The sequence below is a fragment of the Podarcis pityusensis genome (genome assembly GCF_964106645.2).
Source record: "Podarcis pityusensis genome assembly, chromosome: 12".
Taxonomy (NCBI): Eukaryota; Metazoa; Chordata; class Lepidosauria; order Squamata; family Lacertidae; genus Podarcis; species Podarcis pityusensis.
This window is the reverse complement of record NC_138037.1, coordinates 22,656,651-22,680,631: the sequence shown is the minus strand read 5'-3', so window position 1 is coordinate 22,680,631 and position 23,981 is coordinate 22,656,651. Positions and strand designations below refer to the sequence as shown.

The 23,981-nt window shown below is 42.0% G+C and overlaps 1 protein-coding gene across 3 annotated transcripts in view; it reads right to left on the bottom strand.

Annotated features, from left to right (window-relative positions):
- PIP4K2A (phosphatidylinositol-5-phosphate 4-kinase type 2 alpha) overlaps positions 1 to 23,981 on the bottom strand; it is a 182,652-nt gene that overhangs the window by 10,592 nt on the left and 148,079 nt on the right. For all 3 annotated transcript variants that reach the window (XM_080974505.1, XM_080974506.1, XM_080974504.1), the window contains 3 exons: positions 16,858 to 17,010; positions 2,504 to 2,650; positions 723 to 761 (listed from right to left, as the gene is read on the bottom strand). In XM_080974505.1, coding sequence (XP_080830631.1) covers positions 723 to 761; positions 2,504 to 2,650; positions 16,858 to 17,010 — 339 coding nt within the window. The remainder of the gene's footprint in view (positions 1 to 722; positions 762 to 2,503; positions 2,651 to 16,857; positions 17,011 to 23,981) is intronic.

Below are 23,981 nucleotides of genomic sequence, written 5' to 3'. Positions count from 1 at the left end.
TTTTGTGCAAGGTATTTTTAGCTAAAACTTCTGGAAAGGTGACTGGGTAGAGGGCAGCACACGCTTATTTCTTCACACTTCTATACAGGGATATGTGTAAATTGGTCCTTAACACAAAGGCAGAGGAAGCAGTAAAGGAAGGTGAAGATGCATTGGCAAAGGAGAAGAGAAAAAGGCAGCACAACAAGGTAAGCTGAGCATTTCAGGCCTGGTGATGTGAGTCTACACACACTGTCAGAAACCCTAATCCAGACTTTGGGGCACCAACTGACTCAGGGCATAAAATTCCCCATTAGCACCTATGCACTGGTGCAGAAAATACACCAGTGGCAGAGGGGGATGCCATGCAAATACCCAACCACCATTTTTCTTTGAGGCCAAACTCTGAACTATGCCCAGAAGCAAATTGGTAACCAGTCAAATCTGCTTCTCCAAGCAGTAGCCTAGAAATGACTACTGAGATCCTTTTAACTCAACAGTACTGTATGTATTTTAATAGTACTGTATTATTATTTTTTTAATGCTTGTAATTCAGATGTGTGTATGCTGTCTGATTTCCTATGCTTCTTAATGTATAAATAAACATTTGTAATTATTTTGAAACCAGCATCTGTTATTTACAGGCAGAGTGATGGCAGAATCATGGTGCATGATTATCACTCTTTCCCCCTTTCTTAAAAGCTGAAGTTAGGCAACTTAAGGAAACATAACCTTTGCCATACCTTTTCCTTGTCGCTGGCTTCTCTTGCAACTGTAGACCCCTGAAACAGAAATACTGTATTTAAATTGCTACTGGGGATAAAACGGAAGGGCATAGGTGTTCTTTTATGCAGAATTCCCCCAGTAGTTTCATGGTAAGGTTTTTCACCGTAGCCCTGATGCAAAGTTACACACACCCAGATTACAGTATATGCAACATTCAAAAGCAATTAAAAATGTCTGCAATTTTAAAAACAGGGATACAGTGACCGAAGCTTTGAGGACAGCATGTCCAATTGCAACATAGAACTCTTGCCAGATGACACCATGAAAAAAAAAGTAACAGGCAGTTGACCATCTTTGATTTGAGCTGTTTGACAGGGGAATGGTCTCCCTTGGGAGGTTGTGGACTCTCCTTCCCTGGAGGTTTTTAAGGAGAGTTTGGATGGCCATCTGTCATGGATGCTGTAGTTGAGATTCCTGCATTGCAGGTTGTTGCAACAGATGACCCCCTTGAAGTCCCTTCCAACTCTGCAATTTTATGAATCTATGATTGGACTTGTCAATTGACGAGCATATCAGCCCTGCCAAATACCAACTTTTGCAGCTAGTGAGACAAGTTTAAAATTTTGAATTGGTGTACAATGTACATATAATTGAATTTGTAGGAAACGAGGAGGCCTGATGTTTGGGAGTATTAATGTTAGCTGCATGCCACTCCTGGCAGGTAGCAGAACTGACAGGCAGTAATTTTGTTGTCTCCAGAAAACCATTTATACTAACGTAAGGGAGAAGGCATTGGGTACGCTACAGCCAAAAGGGGGTGAAAGAATTATGTTGTCATTCAAAATAAGCTAGGCCAGCAAACACGTCTATTTAAGCCAAGAGAACATAGATTGTTTGCATTCTGGATTTTGAGTTCTCAAGGCCACCCTACAGTTACATTTCAGTCTGTAAGCAAATGCAAAGGTGCAAATCATATGGGAAGGTATGCACCGGTTTCTTTTGCTAAAAGAGCATGTATCAGCTGGTTAAAATAAAGTGCACCGGAGGTCAGTCAGTCTTCCTGAGAGGCCAGTTTCCATTTGAAACATATTTTTTTTCAGCTCGCCACGTTCCTTGCTAAGGAAACAAGACAGGATATGAATAAGCTAATCTGAGCCAGTTTGACAGCTTTAAACACACAAACAGTGCAATCCTATATTTGTCTACTCAGAAACCCCATTAAGTACATTGGGGCTTACTCCCTTGCTAAGTGGGACTGCAGCCTAATATATTTGGTCATGGTAACAGAAAATAGAAGTTGCTTACTAGGGTTTTTGAAGCTACAAATATTAGCTCAACTTTTAACACATTCTTCCTAACACCATTAAAATGGTTCTTTTAATTTATTTATTTTTTTTAAAAATCTGCATGCAGACTGATTTGTAACAGTCTACAGAATCCATTAAGGACATGAGAGCTGCTTCAGCGCTTCTTTTTTTTTTTTTTTTTACCCCTCAAATGGTTTTCACTGCAACCATTAGCACTTATCCACTTTTAACAAGCATACTTCTGCTAAGCCACTTCCTTTACAGCACACAATACAACTCAACGTTATCTTACTTCCATAAAAGGTCTGGGTGTTAGATAAGCCGCAAACTATTTCAATAATAATAGCTTAACGAAAGAGTTTCCTAGACACTTTCTGGTGTACTGCTACTGATAGCCTCTAAGAACCCACAGAATTTTGTACCGTTTGGGGGGGAGGGGACTATCAAGGCAGCTACTGCAATATTCATAACAAAAGCCGCTCAGTGCTCACCTTTAAATCATATTTTCTATAAACAGATAAACGGTGGCTGAATACATTCCTTGTAACAATCATATATACTTCGACTCCGTCAACAGTAAGCCGGTACATTCCCAAAAACTGAGGAAGTAGTGTGTTGCCATGACACTCCACTATAAACTAGGAGGAAAAAAATTATATTAGAACTTGACACATACTGGTTATTTGTTGCAGAGATACACAGAAGTAACAAAGATTCAGACATACAGATTTGATGAGAAAAGTTATACCACAATGCAAACAATTAGAAAAAATAATTCTAGAAGGCCCACATTCCTTAACTGTTGGTGGGCCACGCTATAGGGTAACTGCAGAATTTGAAAAGGTTCTTCCACACAGATATGAAAAGTGAACACACATTTCCCCCCCATTTAGTTAGGAATCTCTTCAAGGTGTTTCGCTAATCCTCGTCTCTCACAAACAGTCAGAATTCACATAACCTAGCAATTCCCTTCTCTACTAGTTCTCACCTCAAATCTGCACCTCATGATTACACAGTTGTACTTTCACTTCTAAGATCTCAGCATTCCCTCACAAAAAAGGATGTCCGCCTTGGAGCCTGCCACCTGCAGATATATGGGAGCTATCAAAATAGATATCATGCCCCGTTCAGCTAGCAGATATAAACACAGTATGCATCAAAAATACTTTTTGGGTTGTGTTCTTTGAAAAAAGAAACTTCTGTTATTTCAGTTAATGGAAGGAAGAATTACACCCAACCATTTATGAGGAGCCAGAAAAGGACCTAGATCCGCAACACCATATTCGGTGTTCAGCAGGTTCATAGGGGCTTATCAACTCCTAGTAGTAGTATCTCCCCAACCTACCTGAAAGTCAGGGAACAGCACCCCAAGTGATATATCCTTTTTCTGTATGCATTCCTCTCTGGATTTCAGTCCATGCCTATGACCCAGCAGATACTTCCATTTATACCAAATAGAAGTTACCTACCTAACTGTGCAATTTTTTTCTCTGCTTTATTTCAGTGCTTACATTTAGAAGCCATGCTAAAACTTGGAGCTTCTTCTTCCCCTGTTGTTTCCAGAGACCCACTGTTAACATCAACCATAGTTTAGATGCAAATGGAATGCTAGACTGTAGTTAATGGAAAACAGAAGCAAAAGCTTCCAACATATCCTTGTGGCTACACTGGTGGACAAGGGGCAGGGAAGCTCATGAGCCTGGAGCTCCCTGAGAATCATTCTCATCACACTAAACTATGGTTTAGTGCAAAGTCCGAACTCTCCCAAGCAAAAGACACCTAGAATTGTATTACTATTGAGAATACAATAACATGAATATTGGAGGATGGATGGCATTGACTACACTTGCATAGTACAATGCCATAAAGGATTTTTAAAAAAATAAAAAGTACTCCTTTTTTTACAGCAGAATAAGTCAAATTCTTAAGTGCAAAAGTTAACAATTTACACAATTATTATTATTTTTTGCAGTTCTGCAAATACCTAGTTTAGTGACTTCAACATTAAATGGAAATGTATTTAGAAGAATACAATGAACAAAGTTAACCATATCTGGAGACACTTCTTAGCTGTAATCAAACAGCTTTTCAGGTTGCTAGCAACATCTATAATAGTATAGAAACAGACTGGGGGTTAATCTCATGGGACATATAAAACACTACATTTGTGACATAAATATGGAGTGAAACAAGCCTTTTCTTCATATCCAAAGATAACAACTATTTTGAATTGCACTCAACATGACTTTTCTTCCAGGAAAAAACCACATAGCATTAAAATGTATTTGTTTCATTTGCCCTATCTTTTAAAAACAAAAATGTTCTACAATATAGGTGTTTCTTTTTCAAACCATATTTGCTGTACTGTGCTACCTCGCAGGACTATATATTCTGTATTCCCAAGACTGATGAAAGAGATGGCTTTCCATCCAACTATGATTTTAGTTTCTATTTATCAAATTAAGTTCACACAAGGAATGCTCTCTTAATAAGTTTGAGAATTAAACAGAGGTGGGCTTAGGGAGTATAACTTGACTCTGGTTACCGTATAGGGAAAAGATCTTGAGCAAACACTTTGCTGTCTTTTTAAACCACGAGTAACACTAATGTTCAAGTATCATCGATTTAAAATAGCTTTAAGACCCGTAACAGTAATATTTTGTGTCAGATATTAAACCCAGCTTTATTATGGAACTTACCTGAAAGTAAACATACCATTATATTAATATTTCATAAATCATAAGTATATTTGTTCAATTTTTTTAAGTAAGTACCCCTAGTCTCATTTGGACCAGTGATAATACCCCACTACCAAACATGCAAAGGCTAGAAGAAGAAGAAGAAGAAGAAGAGGAGTTTGGATTTGATATCCCGCTTTATCACTACCCGAAGGAGTCTCAAAGCAGCTAACATTCTCCTTTCCCTTCCTCACCCACAACAAACACTCTGTGAGGTGAGTGGGGCTGAGAGACTTCAGAGAAGTGTGACTAGCCCAAGGTCACCCAGCAGCTGCATGTGGAGGAGTGGGGAATTGAACCCGGTTCACCAGATTACGAGTCCACCGCTCTTAACCACTACACCACACTGGCTATTAAAATAAATGATGGTTAAAGTGATGACTAAAACAGGTATTCTAATTTAAGGTTTAAATACGCTGGCATGCTGGCAGCTGGCAGGATAAGAAAACAGCAGGCGCACAGCTGGAGGAGATAAGGAGGAAGGAAACCCTGTTGGCACATCTAATCCTTGACAGGCACCCTGCTCCCTCAGGGAGAGAAGTGATAAATGGCACATTGTGTGCTCTTCACAACTCACATACCTCAAGGAAGCTGCCTTATACTAAGTCAGATCACTGGTCCACTTAGCTCAGTACTGTCTACACTGACTGGAAGCAGCTCTCCAGGGTTTTAGTAAGGTAAAGGGACCCCTGACCATTAGGTCCAGTCGTGGCCGACTCTGGGGTTGTGGCGCTCATCTCGCTTTATTGGCCGAGGGAGCTTCCGGGTCATGTGGCCAGCATGGCTAAGCCGCTTCTGGCAAACCAGAGCAAAGCACGGAATCCCCACTTACCTTCCCGCCGGACCGGTACCTATTTATCTACTTGCACTCTGACGCGCTTTTGAACTGCTAGGTTGGCAGGAGTAGGGACCGAGCAATGGGAGCTCACCCCGTCGCGGGGATTCTAACTGCCGACCTTCTGATCGCCAAGTCCTAGGCTCTGTGGTTTAACCCACAGCGCCACCCGTGTCCCACACTCCAGGGTTTTACATTACAGTCAAACCTCGTTTGTCGAACATAATCCATTCCAGAAGTTAATTTGGCTTCCAAAATGTTCGACAACCGAGGCGTGGCTTCTGATTGGCTGCAGGAACTTCCTGTACTCAAGCAGAAGCCGCGGTGGACATTCACAGCTTCCAAAAAATGTTCAAAAACCAGAACACACACTTCCGGGTTTTCGTTGTTCGCGAGCGAAAATGTTCCAAAACGGAGGTATTTGGTTTGACTGTATCAGGTTTTTTCATATATACTAGTTAGAGCTCTTGCCTTTTTTCCTGATACGTTATGCAGAGAAATGGGAATTGTCTGTGGCTATTAATAAAACTTACTGTAAACACACAAAAAAGGTGTGGTGAGGGGCAAATAAGTTTTCCATCCAAAAGCCTAATAAATTAATCTAAAACTTCCTACCTCCCACCCCCTTTAAAACCTATTTATTCTTGCTATTTCTGTTGGAAAGTAGGCAAACAAAATTAATTGTTCGGAAAGAGGGCTACAGGATTTTCGTTGGTGCCCATTAACTGACAGTTTCACTTTTGCCTACACATTAATTGGAAATCTAGTCACAAACAAGTCTTCGTTTGATACATTCCAAGAATTCAGTGTTCTTTATTATTATTTTTTAAAAAAACTGTCTAAAGCTTTCACTACTTAAAAACAAATCTATAAATAAAAGACAAATGGAGCTCTATGGGAAGAAAGAAAAGAAAAGAAAAAACACTAATTTTCCTAAACACATTCAGCAAGTGTACTGTAGCATTTTAAACAAAGGCCTCACATACTGCTCATTCTTAGATGCCAGCAGACAAAGACTCCTGCATAGTGTACTGACAATGTGTAATTCCGTCTCTGTTTAACACAGTAAATTCCAGAATTCGTATACTAAAATTTATCTTGAGTATTAAAACTAAATCCAACAGCTCTTATTAGTCACTATTCTTCTCTCTCTCTCTCTCTCTCTCTGTGTCCTCATAAGATGTGCCACTTGTCCTTTGAAATTTAGCATTACAAACCGGAGCCACTTCTCTCTACATTCACCAAATTAATTCCATTGTGCGTAGTCTTTGCCCAATTCCATTGTGCACAGTCTTTTGGTACTATTGTTTTATCAGGCTTCTGCACAGTGTAAGTCCCCTCACCAACTATTTGATCCCCAAACTATTTTGCCAGTCATGCCACTACCCTGATGAAAATATTAATATAGCTGTGTTACAGACACAAAAAGCAATGGATTATCAAGGCAGCAATTATCTGCACTCTTGTGTTGCATTTACAATAAATCTTGAAAGAGGAGCTCCAGTCTCCCCCCCCCCCTCTCTCACACACACACGGACAGAAATGCAATTGCACTCTTTCCACTCAAATTGCTAATAAACACAATGTGATTTGGAGAAAATGCCTTTTCAAAGAAGACATCTATGCTAAGTGAAAGGAGGATATAGCATAAATTATCAGTTGCCCCAATTGTGTAGTAAGGCATCCCCTACATGCTAGGCATATACTAAGTAGAAGGCTTTTAAATTCATGATTTGTAAGACATGCACAGTGCTGAGCTAATTATACTTTCTGAAGATGCTCAGCACTGTAAACGACTAAGCGTTTAAGGAGTATACACCTTCCAAATTTAAACATGAACCTGCATGATTGTACATACAATTACATGAAATAACTCATTGCTAAAACAACTGTTAACACTCAAGATTTGCTCAGGGAGGGCGATTTCAGACAGGTTATTGCCTTACTGCCACCATCAGAAGTCCAAGCCATTGGGTCATTTAAGATAAATTGAGATATTATGCTGTGTGGTGCTTCTTCTAGGTCGCATCCTTGGGACTTTTTAGCCCTACTTACTATGGCCCCAAAATAGGAAACCAGAAACCAAGTAGGGTTTCCTTTAAAATAAAAAGTTCTGTTTATCTAGTGTGTGTTCCTATTATATGAAGTACTGTATAAAGGTAAAGGTAAAGGAACCCCTGACCATTAGGTCCAGTCCTGACTGACTCTGGGGTTGCGGCGCTCATCTCGCTTTATTGGCCGAGGGAGCCGGCATACAGCTTCCGGGTCATGTGGCCAGCAGGACTAAGCTGCTTCTGGAGAACCACAGCAGCGCACGGAAACGCAATTTACCTTCCCACCAGAACGGTACCTATTTATCTACTTGCACTTTGACATGCTTTTAAACTGTTAGGTTGGCAGGAGCAGGGACCGAGCAACAGGAGCTCACCACGTCGCGGGGATTTGAACCGCCGACCTTCTGATCGGCAAGTCCTAGGCTCTATGGTTTAACCCACAGCGCCACCTGCATCCCTGAAGTACTGTATATGCTCCTATAAATCTACAAGTTGACCAGGAAAAAGCAGCATGTTACACAAGCTTGCTGACGAAGTTTGGGGTTGGGGAGGGAGGAAAAAGTTATCTATCCTTTCTCCCTGTCCTTGTACATCCTCCAAAGACATAATTTCAAAGACTGGGCACTTCCTTTAATTTACTGGCACTGCATTTTCAGAGTAGGGATGGGGAACCTAGGACTATCCAGGTGTTATTGGACTCCAACTCCCATCAGTCCCAGCAAGCAAAGGTGTGGGTGATGGGAATTGTAGTCCAACAAATAGAGAGCCATGGACTCCATATCCTTGACTTAATAGTGACCAGACTGATTTCTGAGCTATGGACTCCTCCCTCAGCACAACTTGGCTGTTCCAGTGTATCTTCAGGAATGTATGTTTAAGGGGTGTTTCCATGTCTTAGGAAACTATGGGTGTGTGCCCCCATCTATGTGTGTAAAGCCCCCACAAAAAGATTTATCCTTCCTACAAATCCATTATGTTGATTTCACTTATCCAGGAGGCCCTATCCCTGTAAAATTCCAGAGGCAGTGGCTCATTATGTTCAAGCTCCAGAGCATGAACAGAATGCAAAGTTCCAAGCCAACAAGAAAAAATAAAATCCCTGACTCCATAGTGAAATGAAGAACATTTTACCATCAGTTTCTTCCTTCCTCTCTCTATATAGGACACAATTCTGGCACCATAAGGGACCTTCTTCAGAATATACCTCACTGTGACAATGCAGAAGTCCATATGTGATCTATGAGCAATGGTTTATTCTACAGTTTCTAGCAGACTGTTTATGAAGAAAGTGAACATTATTACCAGGAGTGTGTCAAAACATTCCTTGCACTTGGAGTGAGGTTCTGTGGTCTGGAGCACAATAACATAATGCTGCGGAGCTTGAGAAACTTCAGAGATGGCAGCAGGCTCCATACTGGGGATGCCCTGACAAGTACAACCCTGTTATTGTGTATTGTGGAAAGAATAATAATAAAAAGAGGCATATCAGTAGTGCCAGTTTGGTGGGTGGTTCTAAAGGAGCTGGAGCTAACTAAGATGACAGGTCCCCCCCCCTTTGAAAAATCATCAGTAACCACAACTCATTCCACAGCAGTGAAATCCATCATTATCATCTGATGTATGAGTAGCCCCTGGGAACCTTCTTGAAATAAAAAGAAGCCAACTGTATCAGGTATTTATAATTTAAACCTTCATATTTTTACATTGATCTCCTTTGCACAGAGATGTCTATCAAGAGTTCTGCAGTTGTCACTGCTGCTGAAACTCTTACTTGGCAACAGCAATCGTTTCCAACTTTGTTCTTTGGTTTGCCGGTGCTTTGATCATTTCAATATATTCCAGGATAATTCCTCCAGAGCATTTCAGCATACATTTTGACAAAAAGACATGCATTTTCCTTTGAGATTAAAGGGCCTATATATTTTTAAAGTTGCACTGCTTCACACAGTGTAAATAAAAGCTATTTCACAAAAAGGGATGCAAGTCTGAATGAGTCTTCATTAATACCCTGCCCTAATAATGTTCAAGGTGAGAACTGTGCATTTAATGACAAGGCTTTGACAAGTAAAAGTTCAAATACAGATGTGCTAGACAAAAATTCTTCTCTAATCCCAGCTAGCCTGAACAGAATGGTTTTGCGTTGTTTTAAAGGGTGGTCAGCTTATGCCAAAGGGACGCGGGTGGCGCTGTGGGTAAAACCTCAGCGCCTAGGGCTTGCCGATCGTATGGTCGGCGGTTCGAATCCCCGCAGCAGGGTGATCTCCCATTGTTCGGTCCCAGCTCCTGCCCACCTAGAAGTTCGAAAGCACCCCTAAGTGCAAGTAGATAAATAGGTGCCGCTTTATAGCGGGAAGGTAAACAGCGTTTCCGTGTGCTGCGCAGGTGCTGGCTCGCCAGCTGCAGCTTCGTCACGCTGGCCACGTGACCCGGAAGTGTCTTCGGACGGCACCGGCTCACGGCCTCTAGAACGAGATGAGCGCGCAACCCTAGAGTCGGACACGACTGGCCCGTATGGGCAGGGGTACCTTTACCTTTACAGCTTATGCCAAATGTCTGGTAAAAGAGAGTTTCTGTGCTGTGAAGCCAATTTAGAGAGTCATCTCCTACTCAGTTTAAGCTTGGTGTATAGAGGGCCTCATTAAATTATTTCTAGATCAGCCCTGAGAAGATACTTTTGGCAAGACAGTGATCTGTCAGGTGTGAAAAAGCAGATCATTATGTTTTCAATGTTCAGGTTCATTCAATGTTACAGGTTGTAGCCAAGGGGTACAGAAATCTCAATAATCTTGGCTATACCACAACACTAATTGCAAAAATCTGCTAGCCGTTCTGCTGCCCACAGCTCAGCCATTGCACACAGAGCAAAATCAGAAGCTGTAACCCAGCAATTCTGGAAGCCAGCTTGGCTGATGGGATAAGCAGGAACTAAGCAACAACCCCATCCACGCCCCTACACAAGTAAGGCTTGAGTGGGGAGCTGCTTAACACCCATTCCTAGTCACCACTGCAACCCCTGTTGAAGGGTAGAGTAAAGGTAAAGGGACCCCTGACCATTAGGTCCAGGTGTGGCTGACTCTGGGGTTGCGGCGCTCATCTCACTTTATTGGCCGAGGGAGCCGGCGTACAGCTTCCGGGTCATGTGGCCAGCATGACTAAGCCGCTTCTGGTTTACCTTCCCGCTGGAGCGGTACCTATTTATGTACTTGCACTGTGACGTGCTTTCGAACTGCTAGGTTGGCAGGAGCAGGGACTGAGCAACGGGAGCTCACCCCGTCATGGGGATTCAAACCGCCGACCTTCTGATCAGCAAGAAGGGTAGAGTGACAATACCTAAAACCAGAGGTGGGGGAATTCTTTTCAACCCAAGGTCCACATTACATTCTGGGCAACCTCCCAAGGGCCACATGGAAATACTGGCCACAGACCAAAGTAGGTAGAGTTACAAATATTTCACCTCTATACAAATAGGCCTGTTTCTACACACACCCTGTCTCCATCCAGCCAAGCAAGAGGCATTAGCAGAGTTCAAGGACGCATTCTAGTCAAACAAACAGAAAACCTCGGGGTGCAAGGAAAGGCCTGGGGAGAATTCCAAAGACAGAGAATATAACATAAGAACATCAAAAGATCTCTTCTGGATCAGGCCAAGGTCTCATCTAGTCCAGCATCCTGATCTCGCATTGGCTCACCAGGTGCCTATGGGGAAAACCTCAAGGAGGACCTGAGTATTAAGTAGTGGGTTGACAAAGCAGACAACACAGAGATTTCTCCAAGTGGTTCTTTATAGTAAGCTGGAACTGAACTGAACTGAACAGCTCAGCCAGCCTGCTTTTATAGACAGCCGGCTGTCAACACTGTAACAACAACACCCCAGGGTTTCCCGCCTAAATTAACTGATGTGGACCTGAGTGAAAACTATACACAGTGGTGCCCCGCAAGACGAATGCCTCGCAAGACGGAAAACTCGCTAGACGAAAGGGTTTTCCGTTTTTTGAGCTGCTTCGCAAGACGAATTTCCCTATGCGCTTGCTTCGCAAGATGAAAAACGAAAACGTCTTGCAAGTTTGTTTCCTTTTTCTTAACACCGTTAATACAGTTGCGACTTGACTTCGAGGAGCAACTCATAGAACGCGGTGTGGTAGCCTTTTTTGAGGTTTTTGAAGACTTTGGTGATTTTTGAAGCTTTTCCAAAACTTCTTTTAAACTTTTAAAACTTTTTTGGGGGGGGTTGGATTTTGGGTTGGGGTGTTTGGAATTCAAGGACTTGGTGTTGGGGAGGGGTTTGCAAGAATCTGGAAGCTTGTGTGTTTTTTTCTGCATTTTTATGATTTTCTGTGACCATTGGGCCACTCTGCTGCTTTTAAAAAAAAATTCTGGATTTGAATTTCTGTGTGGTGGGTGGCTGGGGGAACAGTTGAGGAGGGGGTTCTTCAGCAAGAAGCAAAGAGTGGAAGAGGAACCTTCTTCGAGTTGTCCCCCAGAGTCTTAGAAAATGTACTGTACACTTTGTTGATTTTTAAATGTTTTTCTGTCATGTTTAAAAACTTAATTTATTGTTCCTTCAATTTCTGAAATGCTCTTTACAGTATGTGTGACTTTAAAGAGCACTTAATAAACTCTTGTTGTACCAAATTTGGCTTTGTTTGGACTTTTTTTGACCATAGGAATGCATTAATTGAATTTCAATGCAAAAATTCGCTAGACGAAAAAACTCGCGGAACGAATTAATTTCGACTTGCGAGTCACCACTGTACGCAATACCCCTGGTGGCCAGGGTGAGCACTTCAATACATAACACTGAGCACAAGAGCCCTTTCCTGCAACTGGTATTCAGAGGATTGCTGCCTCTGACCATAGCCTGGAGGGTTGCATTTGGTACCTGAGCCCCAGGTTTCCTAACCCTGCCTTAAAGAAGATTAAAGTCCATTTGTACATTACTTTAAAGCAGTTGCTAAAATGCACACCACTCAACCCTATAAGCTAGAAGGAGTTTTGTGAGGAGTTAAGAGGGAATAACATCTTTAGATGGTTAGAATGTTGGACTAGGGTTTGGGAGAACAGGGTTCAAATCCCAACTCAGCCATGAACTCTCACTGGGTGACCTTGGACCAGTCACTACTACCTCTCTGCCTACCCCACCTCACAGGGCTGTTGTGGGGATGAAATGGGGGGAAATTAGAACCATTTATACCGCCTTGAGATCCTTGAAAGATAAAGGTGGTCTATAAATTGAATAAATAAAAATGAGCAATCCTGTGACTGGCCCCCAGTCACCAGGTGAGCTACATGGCTGAGTGTAGATCTCTTCCAGGGTAACAAATAAGAAACTGTGGCATTTAATGCCACTTCCCCATTACTTTTAGCCATTTGCATACATCTTTTTCTGGGACTTCACTGCTGTGTCAATGTTCTTTAGTCGCAGAAACTGCTAAAGGTGTCAAGGCTAAAATGTTATGCACGCTTACTAGGTAATGCTCCACTCTGAACTTACCTTCAAGTAAACATGTGCAAGCAGAGGCCATACAGTCTTATGTTTCCTGACTGTATCTACAAAGCTGTTTCTATATATACATGCTAGATCATTACTACAGTACTTCTACTACAGCTACAATGGTGACATAAAGGTAAAGGGACCCCTGACCATTAGGTCCAGTCGTGACCGACTCTGGGGTTGCGGCGCTCATCTCGCTTTATTGGCTGAGGGAGCCGGCATACAGCTTCCGGGTCATGTGGCCAGCATGACTAAGCCGCTTCTGGCGAACCAGAGCAGAGCACGGAAACGCCGTTTACCTTCCCGCCGGAGCAGTACCTATTTATCTACTTGCACTTCATACTTTCAAACTGCTAGGTGGGCAGGAGCAGGGACCAAGCAACGGGAGCTCACCCCGTCGCAGGAATTCGAACCACCAACCTTCCGATCGGCAAGTCCTAGGCTCTGTGGTTTAACCCACAGCGCCACCCGCATCCCAATGGTAACATAGACCACAGTAAAACATTTCGCGACCCCTCAATCATCGGTTTAAAAGCTTGATATGTATGGAAGGCATATATGTATATTAAAAAAGAAGAAGATTCAAATTCTCATTTTTAGCAACTACAATTTAGGTCCAACAGCAGAAAAGGGTTTTCACAACACCCAGGTCAAAAGACAAAGAAGAAAGCAGGAAGAAACAAGACAAAAACTGACTCCCCTATATTTTTAAAGGAGACGTACATGCTAAGAATGCAGCCCACCCACGTTAAAACATACAGTGAGTAGCAGTTTGCTCCGTGAGAAATGAACTGGGTCTCTTGTAAGCAAGATAAACCAGCAAAACCTGTTCGTAGAAAAATAGTTGCAAGCCCCTCCTCTGGCATTCCAGTAGCCAATGAATCAAGAATAGTCACACAATAATGGTAAATTTAGACACCCCCCCCCAAGTCCTGCCATGTTTCCTATGCATGCTGACTTTGGGGCAGGGGGAAGTGGTGGAAGGGAAACACTAGCATGAAGCTGAAAAAGGAATGTGGGGCAACTCCACCTTAAAATTCACCTGAAATCAGCACCACTTACATGTAGTCAGGAATGAAGTATAACAAACTAAAAAGGAAGCTGTCCTACAGAAAAAAAGGATGCAATGGAAAGAAAAGGCTGCAAAGTTATTAACAGATGCGGGGGGGGGGGGCACGTGGTAGAAGAAAAAGAGAAGAGAGTAAACTGAAGTTGGCTGCAGCAGCAGATGGATTAGAGCTATATTTTATTTTTAGTCTGCATATATAAACCACAGGTTTTTTTTAAATAAAAAATACACTGCAATTAAGTTTAAAATGTGGATTGTTTAACATAAATAGGCTTTTAATGCAGCTATCAGGACTCCTGGGACTATTAAATCTACGAGGCAAGCATAGTGCCCTTTAGCATATTTATTAGTAAACTTGTGTATGCCTGAAACGGAACTAAAAACAGAATGCATTCAATATGTTCAAGTGTTTCCTATTCCTCAGTTGGGCAATGCTTACTGAAGCAGAGATTTGAGGGAAGGAAAGAAGAAAGACATGATAAACACTGTTTATGCTTTGCTGCCCTCCCCAAAACACACACACACACAAACCCACAAAAGAAGGGACAGTTGCCACCTTTAGAGGCAATTCAAAAAAATGAAACTGAGAGGAGCATCTTTCCAAACATGACTAAGACACTTTGTGGCCTTATTTCTTAGCTGTTGATGAAGAGATTGACACTTGCTCTGTCTTGCCTTACAGAAGGTGGGGGTTTACTTGTTTTTAGGAGAACAAGTCCAGGTCAGGCAAAGATGTGTTTGGGATGAATCAACTGCATCTCAGTTATGGACTGGTATCTGTCCTCAGGCTCCCTTGAACTGGCTACGCGAACTGATAAGAAAAGTAACCTTAAGAACTGGCACTTTTGCTTTTCCTCCTCCTTCACCATTCCTATCTTCTTTTGTGTCATGTATTTTAGATTGCAAGCCTGAAGGCAAAACCCAGTGTGCTTTTTATTGATCTGTAAGCTGCTCTAGGAGCCTTTTCTTCAAAAGAGGGTAAAAATGCCTTACATAGATAGATAAAGCCAAAAAGTGCTTCAAAAACAGGCATTCCTTATGTGTACCACATTCCATATATATTTCAGACTGTAATAAAATCACTGCTTCCTGTATGGCTAATACATTGTATGTGACCCTAATGATTGACATGTAGTTGCTTTTTGGAATACAATGGTTGAAGTCATGCTCTCTTATCTAAAGCCATGAAGTTTAATCCCAGATGTAGCTGTGATCACTAAGGACTAATTTACATGGAACTGCAAAGTCAAATATGTGTCTGCTTTATCCTATGTACACATTCCGGAGAACCAGCCGCACTTCTAGCTGCCTGACATGTGTTCCTGCAAGATATGTTGCTAAATTAGTATGCCATAGATACATATACAAAATGGTCAGTGATTCCTATTATTTTGCCTCTACTATAGCAAAAATAGGTATATTTCACACATCAACAACTGGGTCACAAATAATTGTTTCAAGTTAATATCAGACACTATTTCTGTAATTGTCAACTTTTAATTGTTCTGATTGTAATGTGATACACATATATTCATTTTAACTAAAATAGTAATGTTGAATTTGATGTTTTCATTTGTTAAAGTCAGGCACCTAAAAACTTCTAGGGTAAGTGCTAGGTCTAACGTTAGCCTGCACTGCTTAATCAAATTTATATGGGTAAGGAGTTGACATCAGCCATATTAACTGCCACTCATGGTATTAGGGTGAAAGCTAAAGTGTATCATGTAGGCACAGAAAAAAAATTGGACAGAGGAGGTTGAAAGACAAAACACTCAAGCAAATAAATGTTGATGCTATTATGAGGGGAATCTTCCCAACTATAGCATGCCAGCTACCATTACTGATTTTATTAAGAACATTTTATACCCAGCCCCATCACTTGGTTCCTAGGTAGGTTAAATTAACATTTAAAACAACCCAAACAGAATAAGAGCAGATTGTAATATAAATGAAATACTCCAACACACCAATTGCAGCAGCTGGTTAACATCCCATAAATGACTGGGTAAACAGACAAGTGTTAATCTGGCACCAAAATGCTATCAATGTTGGTGCCAGCTGTACTTCCAGGGGGGAGAATTCCATAATTGAGGCATCGCCACCAAAATCTTGGTGCCACGACTTATTTCCTCTGGTGGTGAAAAACGAGACGGGACTCTTTCCAAGGACCTGAGCAGGCTGATATTTCAGGATGGGGTGCAGACTTCAAAAATGTCTAGAGCTGTTTGTTTTAATGTAACAAAGGTAAAGGTAAAGGCCCCCTGACAGTTAAGTCCAGTCGCGAACGACTCTGGGGTTGTCACGCTCATCTCGCTCTATAGGCCAAGGGAGCTAGTGTTTGTCCACAGACAGTTTTTCCGGGTCATGTGGCCAGCATGACTAAGCCGCTTCTGGTGAAACCAGAGCAGCCCACGGAAATGCTGTTTACCTTCCCACCGGGAAGTGCAACTATTTATCTACTTGCACTTTGACGTGCTTTCGAACTGCTAGCCCCTGCCACTAATAATGTTTAAAATTTATGTACCAAAGTGTTGATTCAACTGAAAATACAGTGGCAAACCAACTCTAGTTTAAAACTTCTGTTTCCTGCATTATATAAACTTCAATCAATGTGTTTCTCCTCACAAGCCCACCCCCTTAAAACAAGCAATTAATTACCTGGTGATATTTCTTCAGTATATTGTGCATTTCTGCTACATCTTCACTTGTTATGGTTTTGATGACGTATCTTTTGTCGTAGGAGGTGTGAAACCGGGCGCCACTCCGTGCTTGGGAATCATTAGCAAGGGGACAACTTCTTGTCAGAGAATTCTGTCATGTTAAAAAAGGAGGGGGGGGGAAGCATCAGAACAAGACGTTAATTAAAACATAAGATGTCTAGCTGGATCATACCATTGTCAAAACATGGGCACCTGGGGAAAAGGCTAAGGTGGGGAATCAATTTAGCAGTACTGTAATATCCTTAAAGCAGAACTATTATGGTACAAAAAACCCTCGGGAAAGTGGTTTACTAGCAGTAGATTTAAATCAGGGCTGCACTGAATGTTCAGAAAGGACTTTGCTGGCAGGGGACTGGGGAGAGAAATGTTTCCATAAAAGATCTCCAGAAGTTTACTTTTGTGCCAGTTTGTCAGCAAAAAAGCGAACTGATGCTCCAGAATGATACTGGGATGGTGGAGAGCGGAAGAATGCTCTAAGGGTAGATACCAGCTACACAAACACTTTCTCTGTTTTTGTGCCTCTCCAGAAAAGTTGTCCAAGGGGGCTTTATTTTGCAGTGCAGAGGGTCTTGACAAAATGCACTTTTGCCTCAACTCCAGCTTAAATTCACTAGTTAATGTCATGACCTACATGCCAAGAGTTAAGTGAACTGAAGTGCCTTTTGTTCTGCATTGTCGCATCCAAACAAAATTTGTTTCTCGAATTTTCTTCCAAGACAACACTATTTAATCAATCCCTGCGGTTGCTAGAATGAAAAAAGTTTAAGCGTTTCTGAAATTTACCCACTGCCACCTGCCTGCTACGTTACTGGCAATGAACAGATATCTCATCCCCTCATCATATATAATGCAAGCTGAAATTTAATATATGCTTTTTAAAAAGCACAAAAGCAAGCACTGGATAAACAAATGCGCTGGTTTTTCTGCAAGACAGTCATTTTCAATACAATACAATACAGGTTCGAGCTTTGCAATTTAATACTGTGCTAGTCAAATGGTGCTAGTCTCAGCAAGTATCTCATCTTGGTATATTTTAAGAGCAAGAATTACAACAGCAGCACAGCTCAATGCATTTTATTTTCTCGATACATCACTTTGTCCAAAGCAGCGTCATTCTGAAAGAATGAGGACGTGTTGAAAAAGGAGGTTTATTCCATCACAACATGGTGCCAAGAGTGTAGGCTCAGTTTTTAAAAAACCGGATCTTTATTTACATGTAGATCCCTTCAGTGGTGCTGTTATCATTAAATATGCAATAATCTGCATTCCAGGAAGGAGTCAGAATGGCTTAAGTAAGCAACATGAAACAATAAAAAAATAATTGATAGGCACAGCAAAAAGGCTATCAACTAATAATTTACTATAGAAGCCACTAACAAACACTCTTATGGATTTTATAAGTAGCAAGAGCCACAAGCCTGAAAACTGTTCTGGTCCCCACCCCAAAAACGATCACCACCACCAGTAAGAACCACATGTATATATATTCAAGAATAGCAGTGATCTAAGATCAACGTGGCTAGCTGGCAAAATTATCTACTATTTATATTCAGTATCACCATCCTGTGTACATATGACACCAGAGGAAGCCTAGGACCCTAGCTGATTGGTCACTTGCTGTTCCCACCCCCACTCCCTTGAAGACAGTACAGAAATGGTTCATTATGAACATGCTTTTGCCTTAGCTTTTGCCTGGGGAAGCTCCAGGGGGAAAACCCACTATACCACTGACATTTAGTACATTTCCAAGCACAATTCAAAGTGTTGTTGCTCACCTTTCAAGCCCTAAACGGCCTCGACTCAGTATACCTGAAGGAGCGTCTCCACCCCCATCGTTCAGTCCAGACACTGAGGTCCAGCTCCAAGGGCCTTCTTGGTAGTGACACCCACTCTGTGGAACGCCCTCCCATCAGATGTCAAAGAAATAAAGAACTATCTGACTTTTAGAAGGCATCTGTAGGCAGTCCTGTTTAGGGAAGTTTTTAATGATTGATATTTTATCATGTTTTTAATATTCTGCTGGGAGCTGCCCAGAGTGGTTGGGAAGACCCAGCCAGATGGGCGGGGTATAAATAATAAATTAGTATTATTATGCTTTCATCTGCCGATTAGTACAACTAATTCTAGGATCTACAGCAAGTGTAGGATTGAGTTAGAATATACAGTTTAATTTATTTCAGGGGTGACCTATTATTTCTCACTTGCTTTACACTTGGACAACAAATAATAAAATATCCTGGATTGAAAGATTCTGGTTGATTAACATGGATCCAGATCAGGATCTGTCTCATCCATGTGCCTAACCAGCTTGGGTCCATGTTACAGGTTTGGAAGGCGAGAACAAGAACAGAACAAGTGAGACCTGTGGGGTTTGAGAAGCTCCACTTCCTTACTTTCAGGAAATCCTGCAGCTCTTTGGTTTCAAAGTCAGGGATATCAGAAGTCGTGATGACAGCTGATTATTAAAGACATGCAGGCCCCATGGAAGCACTTTCCAATTAGACATAGATACTTATCATCCCTCACAAATCTCTATTTTTCTAGATCTATCAATAAACTAGAAATCAATCTTTTGCCTAAAGATCAATGCCTATAATACAGAACCATTTAATAACATATTCCAAAAAGCATAGAACAGTAAATCACAAGAGTATATAATGTTACCAATTCCACAAATAGTCATGATGTATTAACCACAGGAATCCTGGAAATCCAGTTCTTTTTTAAAACAACAACAACAACAAAACCTGTGTTATGATGTTTCCCCCAATGCTGATTTCAATATGTCATTTGGGATTGCTTTAGTCCTCAAATTATAGCTAACTGAAATTATTCCCTACAGAAAAATCAAAAGAAGATGAAGTGTCTCATCGAAACTCTTAAACCAGGGGTCAGCAAACTTTTCCAGCAGGGAGCCGGTCCCCTGCCCCTCAGACCTTGTGGGAGGCCAGACTATATTTTGGAAAAAAATAATGAACAAATTCCTATGCCCCACAAATAACCCAGAGATGCATTTTAAATAAAAGGACACATTCTACTCATGTAAAAACACACTGATTCACAGACTGTCCGTGGGCCTTAGTTTGTTTACCTATGTCTTAAACTGACCATATGGTGCATTCAGTTAAACATACTTGGGATGTGAACTGTCATATCATGAGAATTTTCCCAAGAGTTTTCTATAAAATATACTTCTTATCTTGCCAACTCTGACCAACACATCTAATAAGTTCTTTCTCCTAATTCATGTTGAAACTAATATTCGGGTGTCCATCAAACCACTACAAAAATCCATTTGTGTCTTCTATATATGAAGGTTTTGACATCCAGATCAAAATGTCATCTTTCATAACACCACCTTGGAAACAAAAATTATTCCACAAATTTGAAGGCTTGAATATATCCAACTGGTGGCTTGAAATTGGCAGAGGAAAAAGCATCTAGACAAGATACAGCATATTGTGGCAGCAACCTGGTGGCCAAACACCTTTTAAAAAAACCCAAAAAAACTAGATACCTTGCTTTATCCATCAGTTTCACTTAAACAACCTGAAACCCCCCCCCCAAAAAACCCCCCAAAGTTGACACTTCAACTTTTCTAGGCAGTTACGGCCACTTAACTTTTCTTATAAAAGTCTCAATAAGTTGGTTCATTAGCCGCAAAGTAGATCACAAGACAGCAATTCTGCACAACCTATAAAGGTACAGTAATGCAGTTTTGATAGTGTTCTTGAAGCTACCAGCATGAGTCTGAACAAACTGCGGGAGGCAGTGGAAGACAGAAGTGCCTGGCGTGCTCTGGCATGCTCTGGTCCATGGGGTCACAAAGAGTCGGACACGACTAAACGACTAAACAACAACAACAAATGCAGTTTCATAAGAAATTGGTCACTAGGCTTTTTCACTAGAAAAACAAGGCATTTCAAAATCTGCGGGAGGGGGACAGATCTTCTGCCACATGAGATCTATAAGGCCAACATTTATCCTGACTTTGCATTGCCTAGTATCTCAGAATCCATTTCCACAAGTTCAAAGGTAGAAAATGCCTTCCCCTGCTGCCCAAGCACATCTTAGCCAGAACAAAGAAACCATAGGTAGGCATTTTGTTCCATTGCAGGAGGTTTCATCTGAAGTCAAATTGGAAGCCATGCTCTGAAAATTCTGGGGTCTCAGCTTTTCAAAGGAAAGGCCTTCACTATCTGCCAAGACTGTTGGGCCTACAAGCAACCATATTCAGACACATCTGGTCTAAGGCCAGGCTGGGCAGAGCAATCGAGAGATGCTCTAGAACAGGGGAATTTCTTCTCAGGATTAACTTTTAAAGGGGGTAGGGAGAGAAGGGAGAGGGTAGTTTCCAGAACAGGTCACTGGTCTTAGATATGATGCCAAATGTGGGGAGGGGGGGGAGACAGGGAAAAAGAACAATGGCCAAAACTGGTTAAGAAAAACAGTATGTAAGGTACTGCTGGCAAGCTTTGTTGGGGGACATAGAATAGCGGGACCATGTGTTGAGATTTCTGCATCGTAGGGGGATGGACTAGATGACCCCCAGGATCCCTCCCAACTCAACAATTCTATGATTCCTAAGAGAACATCACCATCATCATCTACCTGCAAATGCATTACTAGCCCAAGTTCAACCCACACTAAAAGTTCAGACCTGGCTATCCTCTTTTGCAGGTTTTCACTACTAATTTGTGTGTGTGTCAGAAGCAGAAGAGGTAATTTAGTGAGAAGGAAGAGACTGTGGCAGTGAGCAGTGCAGAATTGAGGCAGAAGCTAGAGAGGAGGGGGGCAAGAGGCAGGGATAAAGCAGACTGCTGAAGAAACCAGGGAGTCTCCCCCTCCTGCTGCAACCAGCTCCCCTCCCACCTGGTCTCCCAGGGCCCAAAGAGGTATGAAGAGGGTGGAGCAAAGGCAGGCAAGATGACAGTGCTTCAGATTGCTTAAGAAGGGACCAGGGGAGGAGACATAGGGAGCTATGGGAAGGTGAGGACCTTCAGTCCTCCACAACTGCCTCACAGGGGCAAGTTCTACTGGGAAGAGTTGCCTGGCCTCTTTGAATAAAGTGTTAATTTCGCTGAAGCCATGTGAGTATTCCTCAACTTCTCCTGGCACCCATCTCTGGCACTAACTCATTAAGTAGTGGGGCCATCATAAAAGGTAAGGGGACAAGACCTACCCTGCCCCCTCATAATGGGGACTACTTGCAGATATTGAATGTAGTTGAGAGACATGCCAGCTTATTTCAAACCCACGACTATATCTACCCAATGGCTGCAACCTTCTTAGCAACCTTTGCTTGAAAATGTCACGATGTATTTGCAGAAGTCAATAAAAAGATTTTCCATGTGCACTGAGAACAGTTGAGCAAAAGCATTTGCTGAAGGTCATGAAATTTAAACTGACCTTTAACACTTACAACTTCAAACAAACCAAAACAGATGTCCCATGCCAGAGGCTGTACAGGCACTTGTTAGATCCAATGCATTATACGCCTGATGAAGCCAAAAAGGCCCAGCATATTTTTTTCCAAAGAAATTCACAGCTTCTTTCCAACAGGTTTTTTTAAAAAATAAAATAAAAACAATCTGTATTTGTTTTTCATTATTATTAAGTAATATTCTTGTATCTGGCTCTTCCTCTCTTTAAGACCGCAAAATTACGGTCTTAAAATCAACATAACAAAAAGGTTAGTGCAGCATGTGATGGCAACTGTTCTGTTCAGTTCTATGTCCTTTGTGTTAAAGGCCCAAACACTGAGGGAAAAACCAAGAACTGGGGCGCTGCCACAGAAAAGGCCCAGCTCCGTGCCACCATCCCATGGGCCATGTCTTACAGGGTGACCAGGAGCAGGTTTTCCCATGCCGATTGCAAGGCCAATAAAAATTGCAAGGTGCTCTTTTAGATACTGGATCCCAAGACACTTAGGGCTTTGCAAGCTAATACCAACACCTTGAATTGTGCTCAATATCTCCTATCAGCAGTGTAGTGCTTTAAGGATTGATGACATAAAACCCCATTTCATCCCACATATAATGACAGCTTGGTTGGTTGTATGGCAGTGTGGGTTGCCCCAAGCAAGATAAAGTGACTAACAAATTCAATATAACAACGATGATGATGATGATGATGATGATGCAAGATGTAGTAGAGTGACATAGTCCTCCAGGAAATTATCAGATCATGAATCACTGATGTCAGGTAATCCCAGGCCAGGAACATCAATAGGTGGCAAACCAGGTAGAGGTGGGCATAAGAATGTAGTCACTGAGGCTACTTGGATTTCAGGCAACCACTTGAAATAGAGGAATATCTCCTGTTCCTTCGTATGAAGTCCTACCCCATCCAGAACATAGTGTCTACTCAATTCACGCACTCAGGAACTACTTACCTGCAACACCCGCCTTATCAAGATTCGGATTCAGCCCTCATCCATTCCACTGCACAATTTCCCATGATTCAGACTGAGTAAAGTGTGCGCTTGGAACCACCTGAATATGGGTGGCACTGCACTCTGAATTCCCAGATGACTCCTCAGCAGTCATTTAGAGACAAGGTGGAACCTAGCAGGGCCCTAAAGAACTGCCATGAGGCCATGCAGAAACCCCGCAATGCTACTTCCTTAAAAAAAAAAAATCAATGGGAAAGCATTTCCTATATTTCTCTCCCAATACAGGTGATCAATCAGGACAACCAAGTCTGTTTCAGTGCCATACCCAGGCCTGAAGCCAGATTAAAATGGGTCTACATTAGGGGTGGTGAAACTGAGGCCCGGAGGCCACATACAGTCCTTCAACGGCCCTCCACATCCCTCAATGGCCCTAATCTGCACCCTAAGATTCTTGCCAGGCTGAAGTGAGCTTTTGAACTTTGATAATGCCTTGTTTGTTCGAAGGCTAGAGAGGTGGGTGAACCTGTATAGAAACTAGCCTATTGTATAAAGGTAAAATTCAGATTTGCCGCACAGTCCACTTTTGGCTCCGGCTGCTATTGGCATGCGGCTGGCTCTCAGGAGGTTATCCAGAAGGGAACGTGGAGCTCAGCCTGGAAAATGTTCCC